Source organism: Uloborus diversus, chromosome 1 (genome assembly GCF_026930045.1).
Source record: "Uloborus diversus isolate 005 chromosome 1, Udiv.v.3.1, whole genome shotgun sequence".
Lineage (NCBI taxonomy): Eukaryota > Metazoa > Arthropoda > Arachnida > Araneae > Uloboridae > Uloborus > Uloborus diversus.
Window position 1 is genome coordinate 101,047,782 of NC_072731.1, and position 20,408 is coordinate 101,068,189.

The following is a 20,408-nucleotide window of genomic DNA, read 5'->3' on the forward strand; positions in this document are numbered from 1 at the left end:
CTGTCATTTTAAAATTCCCCACCAGAAGGGGGGATTGGACCGGCCTCAATAACTTTAATACTATTAATATTTTATTTATTTTGATTTATGACCAACAAATAGCATCTATTGTCCTAAAAATCCTATAGCAAAATCACACAGCAGTTATATTGAACAAATTTAAAATTAGAAGCAAATGTTACTGCTATTTTTTCAGTGCTGAACAATTTTCATAAGTCTGCAACTTTTTTTTTTTTTTTTCAAAGTTTTAATGAAGAATGAAGTAATAAATTGAGCTCCTCTCCTAAAGCAAGTTCTTTTAGCTCATAATTATTAGTAGTTTCTTTATTTTTTGTCATAAAGAAGAAATTATGACAGCATTTCTTCAGACCAAAAATGTGGGGTACTTCAGTCCACTTAAAGAAAACCCACAAAAAAACGAACACTTTTACAAGAATCAGAAAATAAATATTAACAAATTAGAATACTACACATACAACATATTAGCAAACAGAAGTTGATGAAGACTCAAGTTGTGCTGATTCTTGAGAAAATGTAGATGGTTCTGGCATAAATAATGCACGACTAGAAGTTGGTAAATTTAATATTTTAATATGTTTTATTGATCTTTAAACTTTTTTTTTTCATGCTAAACACAAAAGAGAACATAGGTTAACTACAAGATTGGGAAATATTTATCATTACAACTGTCATAGAAATTGTTTTTGTAATGCAGATCAGCGTACCAGCGCTCGGGATACATTTGTTTGCTTTGAAGTTGTTTAAAAAAAATTAATGAATGCATTATTTTCAAAAAAGTTGAGAATCCAGAAAATTAAACTGCTCATTAAATTTTTTGATGAGATAAAAAAGAGAAAAATAGAAAAGTGGTGGACCAACTTGCATCATCCCCCTCCCCCCCCCCCCACACACAGAATACATATTATATTGAAAAACAGTGAAAAATGCCCACATATATAAAAGCCTCAGAGCAATAGTAAGATATCTAATCCCTGAAATAACTTACTGTTGCTCTGAGGCAAGGACATGTCAATACAGACTATTCTCTATTTAATAACTTCCAAGTGAACCAAAAAAAAAATGTTCAGTTGTAGAAGGCATCCTTAAACATAATTTTTCTAAAACTACAGTGGAGGATGTAGGACCATGAAAAAGAGTCTTTAAACAAAGAAAGTTATAAAACGGAATGTCATTAAACAGAAAATGATCTGCACATTGATTTCTCAGTCTGTGGGCAGAACTGTATTTGGATGTGAAGCCACCCTGGGCTTTTGAAACTGGCCTCCCTCTAATGATTTTCATTTAGAGTGTAGGGAAAAAAATCACGATTTTGTTTTTAAGTACTTAAATCAGCTTTTTTAATGAAATCTTCATTATACTTCAATTATTTTTTTTAATTAATGATATTTAAACATAATTTATTTATTTAATTCCCTAACACTATTTATTTATAAGAGTCAAACTTTAAAACTAACAGTTTCTGAAATTCTAGATATTGCTAAATGTAATGTAATAATAATAATGTACTTTAGCAAATTACTTTTTAAAATCGATTTGAAATGCGAAACAAGCAATTACATGTGCAGATTGTACATAAATTATGTTTGGTTATTAACAGCCAACCAATTGGTAAAAATTGGCTGTTAGCAAATCTCATCTTTCACTTAAAAAAAACTTATAAATCATTTTTTTCTAACAAATTAAGAAATAATTTTGCAAATGCAGTTTTTGAAAAGAATAACACAAAAATTGTTTCAAAAATAACTTAAAACATTTCGAAAACATATTTAAAGATTTGAATGAAAAAAAAGTTTTGAAACCTTATCAACAATTTGCAATTTAAAATAAATTAAACTAAATAATAATAAAACAAACTGTTCTTGTCCAACAAATGCAGCGATTGCACTTAGCGGTGTGACATCGATGTTGATGTTTTTGAAACATTGATCTGCTTGTTAAAACATCGATGCTTTGCTTTTTTTTCCTATTTTGATGTTTCATATTTGAACCTAAAATATCCTTTAAAATGTATAGATGTTTACTTTAAAATTATGAGAAAAACATCATTATTAATTAGTTATTGCAACATCTATCACATTAGAAGAAATTTTCTCTTAGTATTCTATAGAAGTAGACTTATACTGAATGTTATTAACTTAAAAATATTTTACAAATTTCTCTAATTGATTTGTAATAATTATTAAGTAACTTTCATTCAGTGTTTGTATTATTCTTATGGAAATTTAAAAGATGTTACGTAATTATTCCAGTTAATTTGTATTGATATTTTAGAAGCTTTAAATGTATAGAGGCCGAGGAATGCTGATGGTCTTTGAGAAAAGTGAGAAAGGTGACTAAAAGGTGACAGAAAAGTAACTAAAAGGTGACTAAAAACAATTTGTTAAGAAATAAAAAAAAAAGGATTATCCCTTTTAACTGATTTTTAGCAAAATTGCCTATGTGCTTCTTTAAAAGACTTCTTTACAATTTTGAACATGAATATTATAGCGCTAGAAAGAGCAAAATAAAAATTTTAAGACATTTTCAAAAAACTTTCAGCGTAAACTCTATGTAACCGTAAAAGATTTTTTTTTAAATCAACATAATAAAGCTTGAAATTGTTAAGTAAAGAGCGAGATGGTGTAGTTGTTGAACATATATTTTACATTATTCAATCATATTTTGAATATTGTTTTTTTTTTTTTTTTTTATTGTTTTTTTTTATCAGAGCTAGATTTAGCTTTTTGAAAAAAGAACAGCATTCTTTCTTTTTTCTTTGAAAATACAAAGCATGAATATTCATGCAAAAGTATTGACGATAGTAATGGGTTGAAGTAGCTGAAAGTTAAGCCAAAATATTTCACAGCTGGCTACCAGTACGTTCTTTTGAATTCAGATAGTACATTAGTAGAGGATCCCAAAAAGCCCGGGACACATTTTTTTCTGGCCCTCTAGCAACCATATTGATGACATCATCAATATGGCTGCCAAGTTTTGTGATGCGAATCTATATTTTCCTCTGTAACTCGGATTTGTGTTTTGATTTTAACATATATTATTAGTGATTCTTATCAGAAGAAAACATGCTTTCTAACAGTATATTTGACGTTATCATTCATATTCCAAAAATCAGAAATATTTGTCAGTTTTTAAAACAATTTTAATGAACGTAATCAAACAAAAATTTATCTACAATTAGCCGTTAGAGGGTATAAGAAATGATTCTATTTTGGCGTCTGAAAAGGGGTTGGCGCAATTGAACGTTTTTTTTTTTCATTGTGAGTGCCATATCTCAAGAAGTAATGCTAAGTTCTAGATGAAATTTGGAATAAATATGAATCCATATGTAAACAGGCGTTTGGTTCAATTCTGGCGTCAATTGCTCCATGGGGGTCTGACTTTCTTTTTATTTGTGTGAATAAAAATAGCTTTATAATTGCAACAATAAGAATGATAAATTGTAATAGACTGTCATCTGCGTATATCTCATGATTATACAGTCGGACCTCCATATATCGAAGTAGCAAATTGCTGGAAAAAAATTCGATATATAGAAATTTCGATATACAGAAACAATCTGTTTTTATCACAAAAATCTCCTGAAACATTAAAATTAAAGCTAATTTTCGTGTATGAAACGCAATTTCTAATTTATACGAGCATCGGATTAAACGAAAGTTAAGAATTAAAAAATTAACAGAAATTACATTTTTTGCGCTTTCATACATCTTCATTCTTCGGCAATTCAACTTGATGCGCAACATAAGGGGGATTTTCGTTTTGACAATGTAATCCAGAGAAAAGTAAAAAATCTTTTTACCTAACTTGAATGATTTTTACTGAAGCTGAAAAGACTGGGAATGATAATCAACAGAGAAAAGGGATAACTTGAAACTGATTTTACAGTGCTACTGATTAAAACTAAGATTTGAAATAAACTTGGGGTAATTTAAGAACTCCAGGACGGAACAACGACCTATCTACACACCCCTCAAACCCAGATTTCTTATGAGTTTCTTAGCAACCTTTAGTGAACATCATTTTCTCCCCTAACCTTCATTTTTCATGAGACAAAGTCTAAAGTGGGAAAAAAATCTACGAATGTCTCGAAAAAAATTTCGATATATAGAGATTTTTTCGATATATAGAAACAAATTTTCTATGTAATGAACATGGAAATGTGCTGGGATTTCGATATATAGAAAATTTCGATATGTGGAAGTTCGATATATGGAGGTCCGACTGTAATTGCATGGAAATGATCAGAAATATCATCACAATGATTTAAAAATTTTAACTGTTGCCATCTTGTGTTTGTTAACAAATAAATGTTTGTAATTACTTTAAGCATGGCTTTAAAAAAAAATTAATTTTCATTCTTTGCTTTGGAGATAAATTAGGAATTGGGATGGTCGTCAAGTTTTGGCATGTGTAATTTTGTTTTTGTTGGGAATATTGCTTCCTCGTTAAGCATGGGGCGGGATCAGAATTATAAGAAAGATATAGAAGAACTTGTGGCTACCAAAGTTTTTGGTGTTAGTAGCCACTGGCTACCAAAGAAAAATACCAGTCTACACCTCTACCTACAAGCGGAAATAGTTATAAAATTGCTTACAAACACTATTATGGTGCCTTATTAATGTAAATACAGCATGACATATGTGTGATCTCTTGGTTTCAATGACATCCTAAATAACACCTCTTGTATTGAGTGTTGATTAGGACAAGGAGTATAGACCTCAGAAAAGTGATGATCCATTCTTTTATTAATAAATCATCACATGAAAGATCACTCCTACAGCCTTTATGGTACAAATGTGATATAGCCCCCCCCCCCCCCCCATTTGGCAACATCCGATTTTTTGCACAAAATTGAAATATTTTTCTCACCAATGAGGCGATAATTTTTTAAGCATGGCATCCCTGTCGAAACTAACCTGTGTTTGGTAATCCGAAGGCAATCTTAGATCTTTTCAAACTTATTTACTTGGGTTGTTTACTCGGAGAGATAAGTGTTGTTTCGGGCAATATACCTTACAGGAAAGCTTATTTTGTGTTAGTTTAAATTCAGTAGTTGTTATTTGAAGTAAAAACGGTACAGATGTGATATACCCCCCCCCCCCCCCCTTGGCGAGGATTGAATTTTTAGCTAATTTCGAAAATTGCACCCGTTGGCGCTAAAACATTTTATGGTAGCCCCCCTAGTAACCCTACAGAATACACCTGGGAAGTACAGATGCGAACTAATTCTTTTCGCACATGTGTCCGTGGAGGTAGGTGCACATATGTTCCGCTCTTAGGGGATTTTAATTTGAAGTCATTTTAAGTTGAATACTCTACAATAAAGTTTCAATTTAAACTTTATTTTAGAGTATTCTTCTTATTGTTACTATTTTCTGTTAATTTAGTTGTGTTTTATAATTTGAAATGAGTTCTGTTTGCAGTGTTATTGAAAAATATCAATTGAAATTTATGACTGAGTCACCTTTTAATTTTTCGTCGGGTCGTCCAACCTTTGAACGTACCCTAGTGCTAAACAGATTTTTTATTTACAAATTAATTGAAAATAAGAATGTTTTTTTAGAATTTTTGAGAGAAATTGGGTTAATTCAAAATGAAATGTTATGTTCTAGGTGTAATTCCGTAATGAAAATTAAAGCAACAAAAAGATGTTCAGATGGGTTTGTGTTTGTTTGCAAAAAGGTTATTGGGGGGAAAGTTTGTGGTAAAGAAACAACAATTAGGTGAGGTTCATGGTTCAGTTTAAGTAAATTAAAATTAGAAGACATATTTTTTTTTGACATATGAAATAATAGTAGGAACAAAGAGTGCAGATATTGTAAAGCAATATTTTTTTTCATCTCATACTTTAGCAGATTGGAGAAATTATATAAAAGAAGAAATTTTAAATTATGTAGAATTAAAATCCGAAAAAATAGGGGGGGGGGGGGAATTATTGAAGTAGATGAATCAAAATTTGGAAAGTGGAAATATAATCGGGATCACGCAGTTGAGGGACAATGGGTATTTGGGGAGGTTGAACGGGGTTCGGGTAGAATTTTTTTGGTTGCTGTTGTGGAAAGGGGGAGGGAAACTTGATTTCAAGCCATAAAACAGTGGATATTGCCAGGAGCAACAGTTTACTCAGATTGTTGGAGGGCTTATGATACATTAGGGGAAGAGGGATACAATCATTTAACAGTTTATCACAAATTGCATTTTGTTGATCCTGTTACTGGCTGCCACACAAACACTATTGAATCCACATGGAGGCACGTAAAAAGTAGTCTCCCAGCATATAATAGAGGGGGGGGGGGATTTTCAGTGTTATTTGGCATATTATTTGTTTAAAAAGAATTGTGAATATAAAAATGAGGACATGTTTATAAAATTTTTGGAAATAGTATGTGGCTTTAATTGGGCAGAATATCAAATAAAGCAAAAATAAGGATTTTTTTTTTTGTCAAAACTAACACAGTTTAATAATTTTACCGTAATAATAATAATAAAAAAGAGGATAATTTCCGTAAGAGCGGGACATATCTGCACGGCCTGATGCGGGGGGTAGAGGGAAAAGAATCCTAAAAAAAGTAAGTGCACTTACTTTTAAGTATTGCGTTCTTAGATAGTTAGTTTTTTATATCTTTGTTACATATATTGCGATGTTTATTGTTGCTTTATGTTGTTTTTATGATTGTCTTAAAGTATTTGTTGATCATTCCTGTTGGTGCCAAAAAAGCATTGCCAGGAACGATGAACAACATATCTTGTCATACATCGTTCTCTTGGCGACACTTTTTTGGGGCCAACAGGAAAAAGTCGCCAAGGGTGGGGTATATGACATCAATTCCATAAAAACATTAGAAAATGCCAGTTTCTTCAAACTTGAACGTTAATTGAAAGTTAACTCCAACGTGGTGTGTATCTGTAACGTGCCATTGTCATATGATGTATTGTTTTAGACTGAGTGTGAGGATTTATACCATAAAAAGGTAAGTTCTTTATTTTAGAATTCAAAAAAAAACCTCTCACTTCCGAAATTCTTTGTTTTTACAAATCCTTGAAGAGTTCTTGCACTTTCTAACTTTATTTCTACTGTATGTAAATTAATTTTACAAAAACGGTTATTTTGTTCTAAAAGTTAATTCTTATCGATGGTACGAATTATTTAGACATTCTATTAACGTGCCTCCATTAGGTACTGAATTTCTGAAAATAAGTTGACTCCAGCATTTTATAAAAATATAAAGGTGTTATTTTATGTAAAATATAATAGATATTTTGAAAGCATGTTTGGATAGCAAATGAATGTATGGTATTTTTGTATTGTTTATGCTTAGGATGTTCTGTTGAGATAGTTCTACTTTTCATATATCAAAATTTGAGTAACTAAGCGCTTTTTTGGCTGAAATAGTTATTGATTTTGGGGATGTTTTCCGCTTTAAACATCGCAATTTGAATCGCTTTGCTCTTTTTTAGCAGAGTATGAGAAAAGTTTTTGTTCGATGAAATGCATGTTGGAAAATAGTTTTTATTTCTATTGGTACATATTTCATTGGTGAGCTGTTATAGTAATTTGTCAATTTAAGCATTTTAAATACTTTCTAGTAATTGTTCTTTGTGTACAAAAACTTTCTAGTTTCTGGTATTTTTGAAGCGTATATTTATGATGTTTTTTGTTGTGATTTTATGTTTTATTGTGTTCTGAAGTGCTTTGATCATGTTTTTTTATCTGATTTTTTTCCTGTTGGCACTAAAAAAGCATCGCTAAGAACAATGTATGACATATGTTGTCATACATAGTTTTCTTGGCGACGCTTTCTTGGTCCCAACAGGAAAAAGTCGCCAAGGGGTATATCACATCAGTTCCGCCTTTATGACCTAAAAAAAAAGGTTTTTACCTTATTTTGATCTGTGAAAAAATGCCGCCCCTTCAATCATGCCACCCTGGGCTAGACCCCAGTAAGCCCGTACGTAAATACGGCTGTCTGGGGGGCATTAACCCCCATCTGAACCCCTAAATGACAGGCCTGAATCTATGGTTTGAAGCATGATAGCAATTAAAAATTCAAATATAAGAGATAAAACCATTTTGACACAGTTTGAAACTTATTAGCATTTCTTATATACTAACCGTTCAGTCCCTGTAATGGTATTCCATCTGAAGTCCATAACATACTTTCACACCCAGCATGCCATCTTAGATGGACTTCTTTTCCCAACCAGCTCTCAGGAATATCAACACGTACCTAAAAAGTACCAAAACAATAATGCAAAAACAGAATAAAATGAGCAAATAAAAAGCAAATAGTCAACGATAAAACACACATTTTGGCAATCAGAACTTCATTTATGCAGATGATTAATTTTGTTCACATTCTCATTTCCACATAAGGAATTTTTAATTATAAATGGTATTCAAACCAAAAGTAAATCAAGAAAAATATAATAATGCATAAACTCCCATTGAATGCATATACAAAAGTAAATTAGAGGTGAAAATTAGCAAAAATATATAAAATACAGAAATCTTTAAGAAGTGAATGTATTAGTACAATCAAAACCAATGGTCAGCAAGACCAAATTGTTTTTTTTTCTTCCTTTCTTTTGAAATCAATCTGCTTTTCTTTTTTTGATTTAAAATCTATTTTACCATTACATCTGTGTTAATCAGGGGTACCCCCCCCCCAAAGAGTAAGAGTTCACCCCCCCCCCTAAAAGTGAAAAATACTCCTAAAAAACACCCCCTCCCCTCTAAAAATTCCAATTTTGCAGTCACCCTCTCCCCTAGGTGGACACCCCTGGTGTTAATTATATCTAAAAAGTCATCAAGATTTTAAATATAATTAACAGTCAATAACCAGAATTGTCATTTTGAATTTTTGCAGAGGGGGCAAAGGGAACTCAATGCAAATGATGTCAAAAAATGACAAAACTTGTGTGCAAATACATTAATTTCTCCAAGCCAGGGGGCAATTGCACACTAAATAACTGTCCCTCCTTGAATAATTATTTTATCTCTCACAGTTTTTTTTTTTTTTTTTTTTTTTTTTTAAATGTTATTTGGTAGAACATTTATTGAACAACAATAAAATCTTATAGTTCAACTATTACATAAATACAGCTTTCTGTAGGGAAATAAATTATGACTTTAAAAACTTCACTATGTCTACAGACCTCTTAGAAAATAATCAAATAATTATTATAAGAGATGAGACAAGAGATAAGAGATAAACAAAAGTTTTATTAAATCATCAAGAGATTAGCAAAAATGAAAAAAATATTTTTTTCTAATCATGATTTTTTTAGACATTAACTTAAAACAATTGTTTAGTTTAAAACAGAAAATCCAGCAAAACATAGATCTCGAAACTTCTCAGATTGATATTTCTGAAATCACGTGGAAAAATATAGCCTTACCGAAATTTAAAGAAAAAAATGAAAAACAGCTCAATTGCTGTGCTGGGACAGTTCATATTAATACTTGGAAGCATTTGCGAAAATATCCTTATAAACAATCAGAAAAGGTTTTACTATTTTTTTTTTCTCCCAGTGATACCCGTAGAAGTAGGACACAAATAAAGAGCAGAAAGTTATTCGAAATTTTATTACAAAAACAAACCTTAAACCAATGAGTAGTCCATGTTGGCCCAAATGAAGATCCTACTTTAGTTGGGGTAAAATTACCGATTTCCATCGCTTCTTTGAAAGGAACTCGTCCATTAGAATCAAAATGTAATAAAGTTGGTAGGGAAGTTTTTTGCGGATACAGTCTACCGTACAAATTAATGTCAGTGAAATACAGATGAGAAATGAACTTTTCAATGCGTTCTAGTGTCGTCCGTCTGTTTTTCGTCAAACTCGCCATACTCTAATGATCAGAGATTAAAAAATGAATGTCAGTTCCGACACTATGAATTTTAGAATTTTTTCAACACCTGGTATGTAGAAAATTGCACTATATATTGTTGGTAAATATTGATTTTATATAACATTTTCAGAAAATTGCCGGCTCTGTTGACGTTTGAGGAGTAACTTATTACACGTCGGTCAATGCAGAAACGATCTTGGGTCCATGGTTACCATATTGGCGGCTTCATCTATATCATGGCGAGTTCTTATCAACATGACGAAATAAAGATGCGATACCATAAGCAATACAGTTGCAGTTTATTTTTCCTGTTTGGAAACACTTCCTGAAGGAGAATGTTCTTTCCGATTTTAAGTGTACTTTTTTTTTCATGTATTTGGTATTTTCAAGAATGGTAAACATCATTAAATGCAAATTAGTTTAATAAAATAAACTGGTTCGTTCTGTATTCTAAAGTTATATATTTTGAATTATAAGAAAACAAACTAAACGCGTCACAGTTTTTACGCATTTTTTATGAAATTCCATTTGCACCAAAAAAAAAATTCCTGAATCAGAGATGCTTTTCTTCCCCCTCAAGAACAATAACGTCCCCTCCCCTCAGATGCATCCCCAAAATGAGATCCCCTAAAAAAGACAAGGACCCCTTTTAGCAAACCCTCCTCTCCCTAAAAATTTCAACCACGCTGTCTGCTCTGAAGTCCCAGCACTTTATTTATCTATTTATTTGGAACCTAGACAGCTTCACACAGATGGAGGACTGCGTACCAAGCGCCTTGCCTCCGGACACACACAGGAAAGATTTACAACACTACAGAAGGAAATAACACTCAGGGCACAGGCGGGAATCGAACCCACGATCTCCGGCTTGGAAGACGAAGCTTCTACCACAGAGCTGCGGAGGCCCCCTCGTTGTACTAACTGCCTTAATTTTGATAAAATATTGATTGACCCCTTGGGTGCTCACCCAAGAGGGATCATGGGACGAACCGCGCCGTATAGAAATACTAAAAAAGGGGTATCCTGGGTGCTGCTCCCGATTGGGGGGGGGGGTAATTTCGAACCACGTAGATGCAGAGGGGTGCCCACCTTGGGGAGGTCATGCTGGCGCGCTGCACCATGGAAATTTTTACGGGGGGCGGGGGGGTTTCAAGTAGTATTTTCCCTGTTTTATGGGGTCTTCTTTTGGAGGGGGTGCACCCTTTGCTCTTAAGGGGAGCGGGGAACCCGTAGATGCAGTAGTTTTGCAAACTGTTTCTGCAAAATAATAGTTGTAACATTTCTCATTAGAAATGGTTCATTAAAAATTTTATTTATTTATTTATTTATTTATTTTTTGTAACATTTGCATGCTGTTTTTTATTATATTAGTTATAGAGTTGTTTTTCAGTTATATGCATAGATACAGTATACGCAACTTTCAAGAGAAACAATATTAACTTTTGTGTCAAAATGAACTATATATCACTTTTCCAACCCCATGCCGTTATACATAACCTTCAAAAAAAGCAGCAATAAATAATTGGATACTGTGGCAATAAATATTGAGAGTTCACAGGTTGGTAATAAAATGATATGTATGACTGAGCAAATAGCAAAAGTAGTACTTCCTTGCAAATGAAGAAATTCACAGGACATCAGTGGACACCCAAAAACAGAAGCACAACCTTAGATGTTGGGCCTGGGGGGGGGGCACCTTTATTGAGTCTCAAGCAATTCTCACTAATCCTTGAGCAAGTAAGTCCGTCATTTAGGGGGTTCGGGGCATGGGCACGCATAAGCAAAATTTTAAGGGGGAGGGGGTCAGATATTTTCCTCATGGTTTAGCAAAGTATTTTCCGCATAGAAACCGATTTCAGTACAGATTAGAGTTATTAAAATTTGACATTTAATAATAACTAGCAAAAATACCCGGCGTTGCCTGGGTCAGTAATAATTATTAGAAAAAATCGTTACTTGCTTTTGTTTTCTGTTTTAAGTGAAAGAATTTAAAACACATCTTTTTGACGTGATTAAAAATCGAGTTTCTTCCTTACCCATAAAACTAAAATAGCAATAAGTATAAAGAACAAAGTAGTATTGATTTAGAAACGAAAGCACTATATTTAAGCATATACAAATTTAAAAAACATGAAATTAATCTTCTCATGTTTAAAAAGATTAATCTGTTGATACTTTTTTTTTAACATGGAGTCTAAAACCTTCTCTGTATGGCTAATGAAGTACGAAGTGATTAAAAAAAAGTAGCTGCGCTCGTAATCCCTTTATAATTGCTTTAGTTATTTCGGGAAATTTCAATCATTGTGGCTCTTGGTGCGATTTTACCGAATTTGCGAAAGTCGTTTCGGGGTACCTTCGATGATGCTCCCCCATTCTTTCCTTAGTTTGTAAAACGATATGATATTAATTTTCGTTACAGAGATATCGTCGCCAGATGCTGAGATATTTTTGGTCACCATAAAATGGCGCTAAACGGTTTCATCCGAAATGTTACCAAAATAAGTAATAAAATTTGGTGATTGTTTGAAATTGTGCTAAAAGGAAAATTAATGGAAGTTTTTGTGCTGTTTATGGATTTGCCTAATTTAGTTGCTGGATTATTTAACACAGTAAAAAAAGTCTTTTGAAAATTCTTTGATTGGCGATATTTTGTTTACATGGTGAAAGCTGAGAAACATTATGACGTAGTCTTCGGCTTCAAAAACAGCAACGTTGAAAAAACTGCCAAATGCATCAGCTACGGAAATCTTTCTGCAAAACTTTTGGCGATCTGCTGGTTGTTTGGATAATGAGTAAGTGTTCAATCAGCATAAATAATAATAAAAACCATTAATTACATTAAAGTTCCGTTTAAATGGAAAATCATCAGCCAAATCATGTATTATTTGCCAATCTTGTGCAAAACTCTTACTTCAAGATTTGACTTGAGAAAAGCCTTGAACAATCACGAAAAGCAAAGAAAGTCAACAATACAACAATTGTCGCTGTCGACTGGGAGTTGAGATGATACACTAAATACTGTATTGAGTTGAGGAAAGCCTTCGAACATGGATCTAAAAAGAACTCGCTCATAACTCATTTTTTATTCTACTTAGAAATTTCGAACAGGTGCCATCTTCAGCAGAAAAATCAGAGCTTTCGATGGACATATAATGTAAATATGTGCAAGTATTTTTTCATCCCAATATTAGAGAATTTATACAAAAATTGTGTCTTATTGCCCCCTTAGGGGGTTTTGCCCCCCATAACGGGACGAAAACTACCCTATGTGTTATTCTGATGCATAAGCTATATTATTGTAAAGTTTCATCAAAATCCGTTCAGTAGTTTTTGCGTGAAAGAGTAACAAACATCCATACATCCATCCATGCATCCATACAGACAAACTTTCGCATATATAATATTAGTAAGATTTATTCAATATATTGAACGGAGAAATGTTTTTACTTTCTTGCTAGAAAAAAAGTACTAAAAGCAAAGAAGTTTTAATTTCCAAGGTGGGGATTGAACCCTACTTGCCCCCCCCCCCCCATGTGGACGAAAGGGGGGAAGGTCGAAAGTTCCCCTTGCTTTGGAAAAATAATGCTTTTTATTAGTTATAAGTGGCAAGCGGGAGTGTTTTTCGTTGTTTTCCCCCGAGTCAATTCCTTTTGAGCGTACAATCCCCCCCCCCCTACATGTAAAATTTCAAAATGAAGAACCGCAGAAAAATATTTCTGGTTGTGCTCTCCCCTAATAGAGAATATGTTAGGAATTTTTCCTCCCTTCCACTTCAGGGAAAACGCAAACCCACCTGACTTAAGGCTACCCACTAATTTGTTACGTTAAACTAGTATTTATTAATTTATTGCAGCGAAAAGGCAAGGAGCAAGTAACTACTTCATTAAGTTATTTACTTAGCCCAATTCATATAACATGCGCATATAAGTATACAAATGGCAAATGTATGTTCAAAGTGACAAACTAAAAAAAAAATCCTATCCTCTCCTACTCTATGATTAACAGACATTAAATTAACGTGACCGAGGGTGCACCCCCCCCCCTCCCCGTTTAAAAATTCCCTACTCTTGATTTTCTCCTGCAGTAGAAACTGAGTATTTTTCCCATCGTTCCTTTGGTTCTTTTTGAAATGACGAGCCTGTCAGATGTTTGTACACTCAAAACAGCCTTTATTGAAAAAATTATGACTTTTAAGTAATTAAAAAAAAAAGTTTAATACAGAAAAATGTTCATATAGCAAACGGATTAAGGAGAAAAAAAAACCATAACACTTGTTTAAAATAGAAATGAATTTTCCTAGTAGTGTGTTTTATATAATACATAAAAGAATTCTGAATGGATTAAAATTTGACCAACTCTTAATGAAACTCTATGTGAAACATAAAGTTAAATAATGATTCTTAATAAAACTATGTAATTTATTAAGCTGAATAATGTTCTTGTAAATATACAAGCGTCTCTCTTATTCGTTCCGTGTAGTATCGAAATCGTGTTATACGAGTCTTTTTTAAACTTATTACCTTATTTTTTACACTAATTAATCATGCACATAGTAAAAATCATGTCAATATGAATCGTGTCGTATCCAAACCATGTTAGACGAGACTAAGAAATAATGTAAATTAAGGGATGTCTACCATATTATATCGAAACCAAGTTTCATGAAAAAAAAAAAAAGTAAAACCTCATTAGAGTTATCAAACATTAACAGAATGTATTAAACAAAAAAGAAATTTCTTCTTTATTAAAGATAATTCGTGCTATATGAAAACCATGAAGTATTAAATTCAAGTTTCGTACCGTGTAATATCGAAACCGTGTTGTGCGAGGGATGAATGCACTACAATAAATTTGTTAAATTCGAACGGCAATTACTTTTGATTGTATTATAAAATAAACCCTGCTAAGTGTGAAGCTTATGCAAAATATAATACTGTGGTTTTATTTTAATTTAGAAGCAAAATTTACCCACTTATAATTGTAATGTGTGTTGTTAAAATGCTAACACTAAAAAACAGAAGCAAAAAGGAAATAATTCATTTATTTTAATGTAAGATATAGCCAGGGCCGATCCTAGCAGGTGTGCAGAGTGTGCACCGCACAAGGGCAGGGGCGGATCTAGAGGGGGGCCATGGGGTCCATGGCCCCTCCCAAAGCCTTGTGATTGTAGGATTTTTTTAAAGGAAAAAAATGAAAATATTATGAGAAAATAACAAAATTTAAGACATGTTTTTTACATTAAAAGAAATTTCAGCCTTAATTAGGAGAGAAATTATATCTCTCTCTTCTCGAAAAAGAACTTTTATTCCCAATAGTGCTCCTTCGTTTACATCATATATTGATTCCAACTTTAGACGCTTGGACGTTCTCTAAATGCTGTTTTCCTCAGAGTCACCTATTGCTCACGAGACCAATGAGAGCCTAAATTTGCGTATTTATGGCTTAAATTTTGAAGTTTTTCGAAGAGAGAGCTCACGAATACGCCATCGCTTTCTGTAATCCTCGCGAAAATAGCTTAAAATTAGATTTTTAGAGCCTCTTAGGTAAAATATTTCTGGAAAGGGGGGATTCCAAACACACACCCTCTCTCTCCCTTTAGAATCATTCATTTTAATAAAGTTTCTCGAGAGCTTGTTCAAAAATTTTGGATGGCCCCTCCCAAAATGATCGGCTGGATCCGCCACTGCACAAGGGCGGCCAAAGCAAGGGGCGGCCGCAGGCCGCATCATACAGTTCTTTTAATCAAGCAAAATTCCTCAAGAATTTCTCACAAGATAACATAATAAGTCGAATAAATATGCTGAATTTCAAATGTTCAATTATCAAAGTAAGTGCCAATTTTCGAACAGCATAGCGTATTAAGAAAAATGGAATGTTAGAGCACATTGTGTTGCTCCATTATCCATTAATATCAATTCTTTACACACATGCTTCATTTGGTTGCAAAATTTGTGACAGAACTGGTAATCAGGCATGGATCTGTGTTCAGCAGTCGTGGATGCGTGGAGATTGGAGGGGACAATGGAAAATTGCAACTCCCCTGAGAGTCAAACATATATAATCAACGAACTAAAATTTTTAATTTCCTCCCATTACAGCAATTTTTTCTAATCAAAATCACGAATTAGCTGCCCAGTTTCAGATCAGGTAGGAGGACAGGGTCTTTGCCCCGGGTTACAAATTTTAAGTGTGGCTCCGAAACGAAGATCAAAAGGATGTCTTGACGAGACTAAAGAAGCAGGGTTGGTAAAACCCGGGTTTTTTTTTATATTTTTTTTTAAGCCCACGGACCCAGTGTTTTTTGGGTTTTTTTAAATAAAACCCAAAAAAACCCAACTAAAGCTGGTTTTTTTTTAAAAAAACGAAGTGAGGGTTTTTTGTCTTTTTTTAGGGAAAATGTGGGGTACTTGTAGCATATTGTAGCGTAAGTATATATAGTAGCGTAAGTATTGTATTTCATTTTTTTATGTAAAACTACTGTTGAACCTCAAGTAGTTTAAATCCCTTTTTACTGAATTTCAGCTTAATCAAGACATTTCTTTGAATTTTATGTTACCTGTTTTTCTATTTCTGTGTACAGAGTAAGAAATATTAAACTTTTTCGGAAAACAATGAAAATACTGTACATCGTATTCTGTTTTCTGTCGTTTGTGAAACCTGTTGATTTCTAAAAAATATATCTTGTTTATTCGAGATTTGCGACTTGTTGGTTTGCAGAAAATAATTCACATGAAAGCCTTTTAGCTACAGTAGTTTCCTCCGTACAATCTACAAATATTGAGAAAATCACACGTGACAGGACTTAGTCAAGATAATTTGAGTTATTTATTGACCAGGGGTTAAAGAAAAAAGTTAAATATATTTATTTAAAATCTTTGAAGTATTTTTTTAATGCTGTAAAGAGTTAAGAAATACTATTAAAGTTCAAAATTCATTTTTTATGTCCATTGGCTGTGGTGAAGAACAAATAAAAAAGAAATTTAAATCGTGAAGGTATTTAAATTAATTAAGAGTTTTAAAAAACTTCTCGGAAATTTAAAAAAAACAAAAGTGGGCTAAACAATGGGTTTTTTAAATGTTTTTTTTTTTTTCAAAAAAAAAACCCATTGGGTCCAACCCAATTGGGTCCGATGCGGCCAACCCTGTAAAGAAGGCTTCAAACTGCGTTTTTAGGACTTGAATTTCGGAAAATTTCGCTGGTTGAACCACCTATTTTAAAGATCCAATTAAATCTCTTATTCACCCTTTCTACCTTAATGTAAACAAACATAGCCTAAAAATGATGGCTCCAAAATGTCTTTTCTGAAGACAGCCCTCTCTAACGTCATCAAAAATTGATCAATAGCATTTTTCGAATTTCTTTTTCGAAATTTTTGCTGTAGAGTGCCTTGAAATCCATTCTCTAACATTACTACCAAAGATAGTCTGAATTAGCGTCTCTAGAGAGGCCCCTAATCCCACCCTTTCTCACTTAACTTATTCAAAAACAAACTAAAATTGCGTTTTTCAATCATCAGTTTCGACGAACTTTGGGGGAAATATCCCGGATCCCCCTTTTCTCCAACGTAATCACTATAGCTCAAAATTTGATTTTAGACGGTTCCGAGGGGTCACCAAACCCTTCCTGCCTAATCTAGCCTGAAATTAACTTCAGTTTCAAAAAACAATTCTTGAGGGCACACTGAACCCCCGGCCGCTCTTTGTCCCATCGTTATCAAACAATGCCTAAAATATGATTTTGGAACTTCCATTTCTAAAAAATTCAGGATGGCTTATGTAAATTTTCACGGCGCTTGGGCATCCGGCATCCCCCATCAATCGCCGAGGTATGAGGTGGAGAAAAGTCTTTAGTTGTATTTTTCAGATATTAATATCGAATAATATTCAGAAAGATCGACTGAAGCTTTCCGGTTTCCTTAACGTCACTAAAGATAGCACAAAATTGCTCTTTTTAGAGCCCCAAAACCCTTAACTCACAAAAATAGGGAAAAATTGATTTTAATTCCGAAAAAATATTTCACTTCGGAATACTTTCTTGTTTCCCCTATCGTGTCCAAATCTAGAAAAAAAATGTGATTTTGAAACAATAGTGCCGATAAATTACCGGAGGAAAGATGCCAGACCCCCTAACGTCACCAAAGACAGCCTAAATTTGAGTTTTAAGCTTCAATTTCGAAAACTTTCGATATTAGACGACCGACTATTCCTCCCTCCAGCAATTTCAACAATGATAATCTGAAATTGCATGTTTAAAACTTCTGTTTCAGAAAATTTTCGGGAAGAGCGCCGATCCTTCCTAAACTAAGGTCCCAAAAAAAAAAAGCTGCAATTTGAGATCAATTTTGAAAGAATTTCAGGAAAGACCTCCAACATTACTCTCCCCTCAAGTCTCGAAAAATTTCCTAAAATTGCAATTTTTGACGTCAATATTGAAAATTTCTTCATGGACCTTGAATGTTCCCGACTCTTTTGTCCTTGCAACCAAACACAACCAAAGATTAATTACAGCTATTTTTCATACGCCAGTTTTGTATATTTTTTGGGGGCGATCCCCCCCCCCCCTTCAACTGATGTCACCAAAGACAGACTCTAAAATACGTTTTTACGACTAGTAAATTTCGGAACCTATTACTTTCTTCAAAGATATAAATTGTTCCTAAGGAGTTTCTAACTTTTTACATAAATTCATCCTTCTTCTGCGTTTTTTTTTTTTTTTTTTTCAATTAGAACTTGATACAGAAATTTGAAGAAATATTTATATGGGCGTATATTTATAAGTATTAGTCAAAAACATGCAAATTGCTCTTCAGGGGCGGCACATTAGGTCTTTGCACACGGGCGGCCGACACCCTAGGATCAGCCCTGGATATAGCTCACATTGTAAAACAATTATTAAAAAGCCTACAATTACAGCATGTAACCAAATCCAGAATAAAACATTCGTAAAAATTTGTTAGTATGATAAATTGAGGAATGTCTCCACATTTGTTTTCAGCACTTACATTCAACATGGTGCGAATATTTTTAATGCTATTGCTCAAATGTTCTTGACATAGAAATATGAATATAGCTTAAAATAACTCCTCTGTTAAATTGAAAGAATGATATTTTTTAAATCCCCACGGAAAATATATGCCGAAATGACTATCGTGCTAAACTTGTTACCAAACTGTGTATATTATTTTTACCATTAGTACTAATATAGTGCTTTTGTAAAAAACAATAAATTAAAGTACAAGAAAAATATATTTGACCCAAAGAAAGATAATCATTTTCTCTTTTAAGTATAGCTCTGAAATGTAATATTTAAGTACATAATTGAAAGAACTATATATGTCATTGCTTTGATGTGATTTTTGAAACATATCAATAACATATAAGCATATATACCACTACTAATATACACTTCAGTTTTGCTGATACCTTTTATTTAAAATGCAATGTTGATTCAATTCTCATTTTCTTTTGATTCCCCTAACTTGAACATTTGCTTAATTTCTACTTTCCTCATACCCCTAATTTCTTACACGATAAAATTACAGATAGTGATCTCCAAGTTTTAATGCCAGCATGCCAAAGAACGTTTTGTAAATATTTTTCTTTTGACATTGATGAAACTTTACTACTGAACTAACTACAGGAATAACTTAGAGAAGCGTATTCATTCTTAGTGTGATAACAGCAAGAATTTGTTCTAAAATAGAATACACAGATTTTTTTTTAAGCCGGCTGTGTTACAATTCTAAGCATAATAATTGTACCAGAAATAAAATATATCTGCGATAGAGTAAATATGTTCAAACCAAACTTTTTATCTTGAGGGAAAATTAGCCTAAAAAAATGTTAGCATTCATAAAGAGGGTTTTAGTCACAAATTAAGGGACAATATCCCCTTATATTAATTCCGTAAATGCTTTTTATTACCTCAGCCACAGGAATCATATATTTACAGTACACTATATGAATGATGTTGAATGCACTTGAATTTTAACAAATCGGTTTTAAAGCATTATTGCCAGCAAAATTAGGACTTCACAGCAGACTTTAATAAAGTAACTGTCATGCAAGGTCCAAATTCAACTAGTGTTGTGCTTTACGTTTCTGTAGTGTCTTAATGCTATTAACTTTAACTGTGACTGTATGAGAATGTAAACTGGATCGAGATCTAACTGTAACTGAGGATGAAGGGTGCTTTCACTTTTTGTTAAGATGTATGTAATTTTGTGTTCTTGTGCCAGTAAAAGTAGGTGTAGTTCGTAAGCGGTTTCGATGTTCGTTACTTAAGTAAACCCACGCACCACCTTCCAACTAAGATGAATAAGGAAGGATACAACAACTGGCGACGATGTTTGAGAGTATAAAGAGTGCGAAATCAAGTAAGGATTAGGTTTATTAAACTGAAGACAGCTCAAGGTAGGAATTATTAATTCTGATATATTTCTAATTGAGAAAAATCTGTCATGGAGCAACTAGTTCAGCAATTAATTGAGCAAAATAAAATGATTATGGAAGCTTTACAAACGAAAGAACAACCAGA

The 20,408-nt window shown here is 33.0% G+C and overlaps 1 protein-coding gene across 1 annotated transcript in view; it reads right to left on the reverse strand.

Annotated features, from left to right (window-relative positions):
• Positions 1 to 10,002, reverse strand: part of LOC129216045 (alpha-mannosidase 2C1-like) — a 64,823-nt gene extending 54,821 nt beyond the window's left edge. Inside the window, 2 exon segments of the mRNA XM_054850224.1 lie at positions 8,135 to 8,249; positions 9,623 to 10,002. Of these exon segments, the coding sequence (XP_054706199.1) occupies positions 8,135 to 8,249; positions 9,623 to 9,868 (361 nt within the window). The 5' untranslated portion in view covers positions 9,869 to 10,002.
• Positions 10,003 to 20,408: the final 10,406 nt, after the last annotated feature.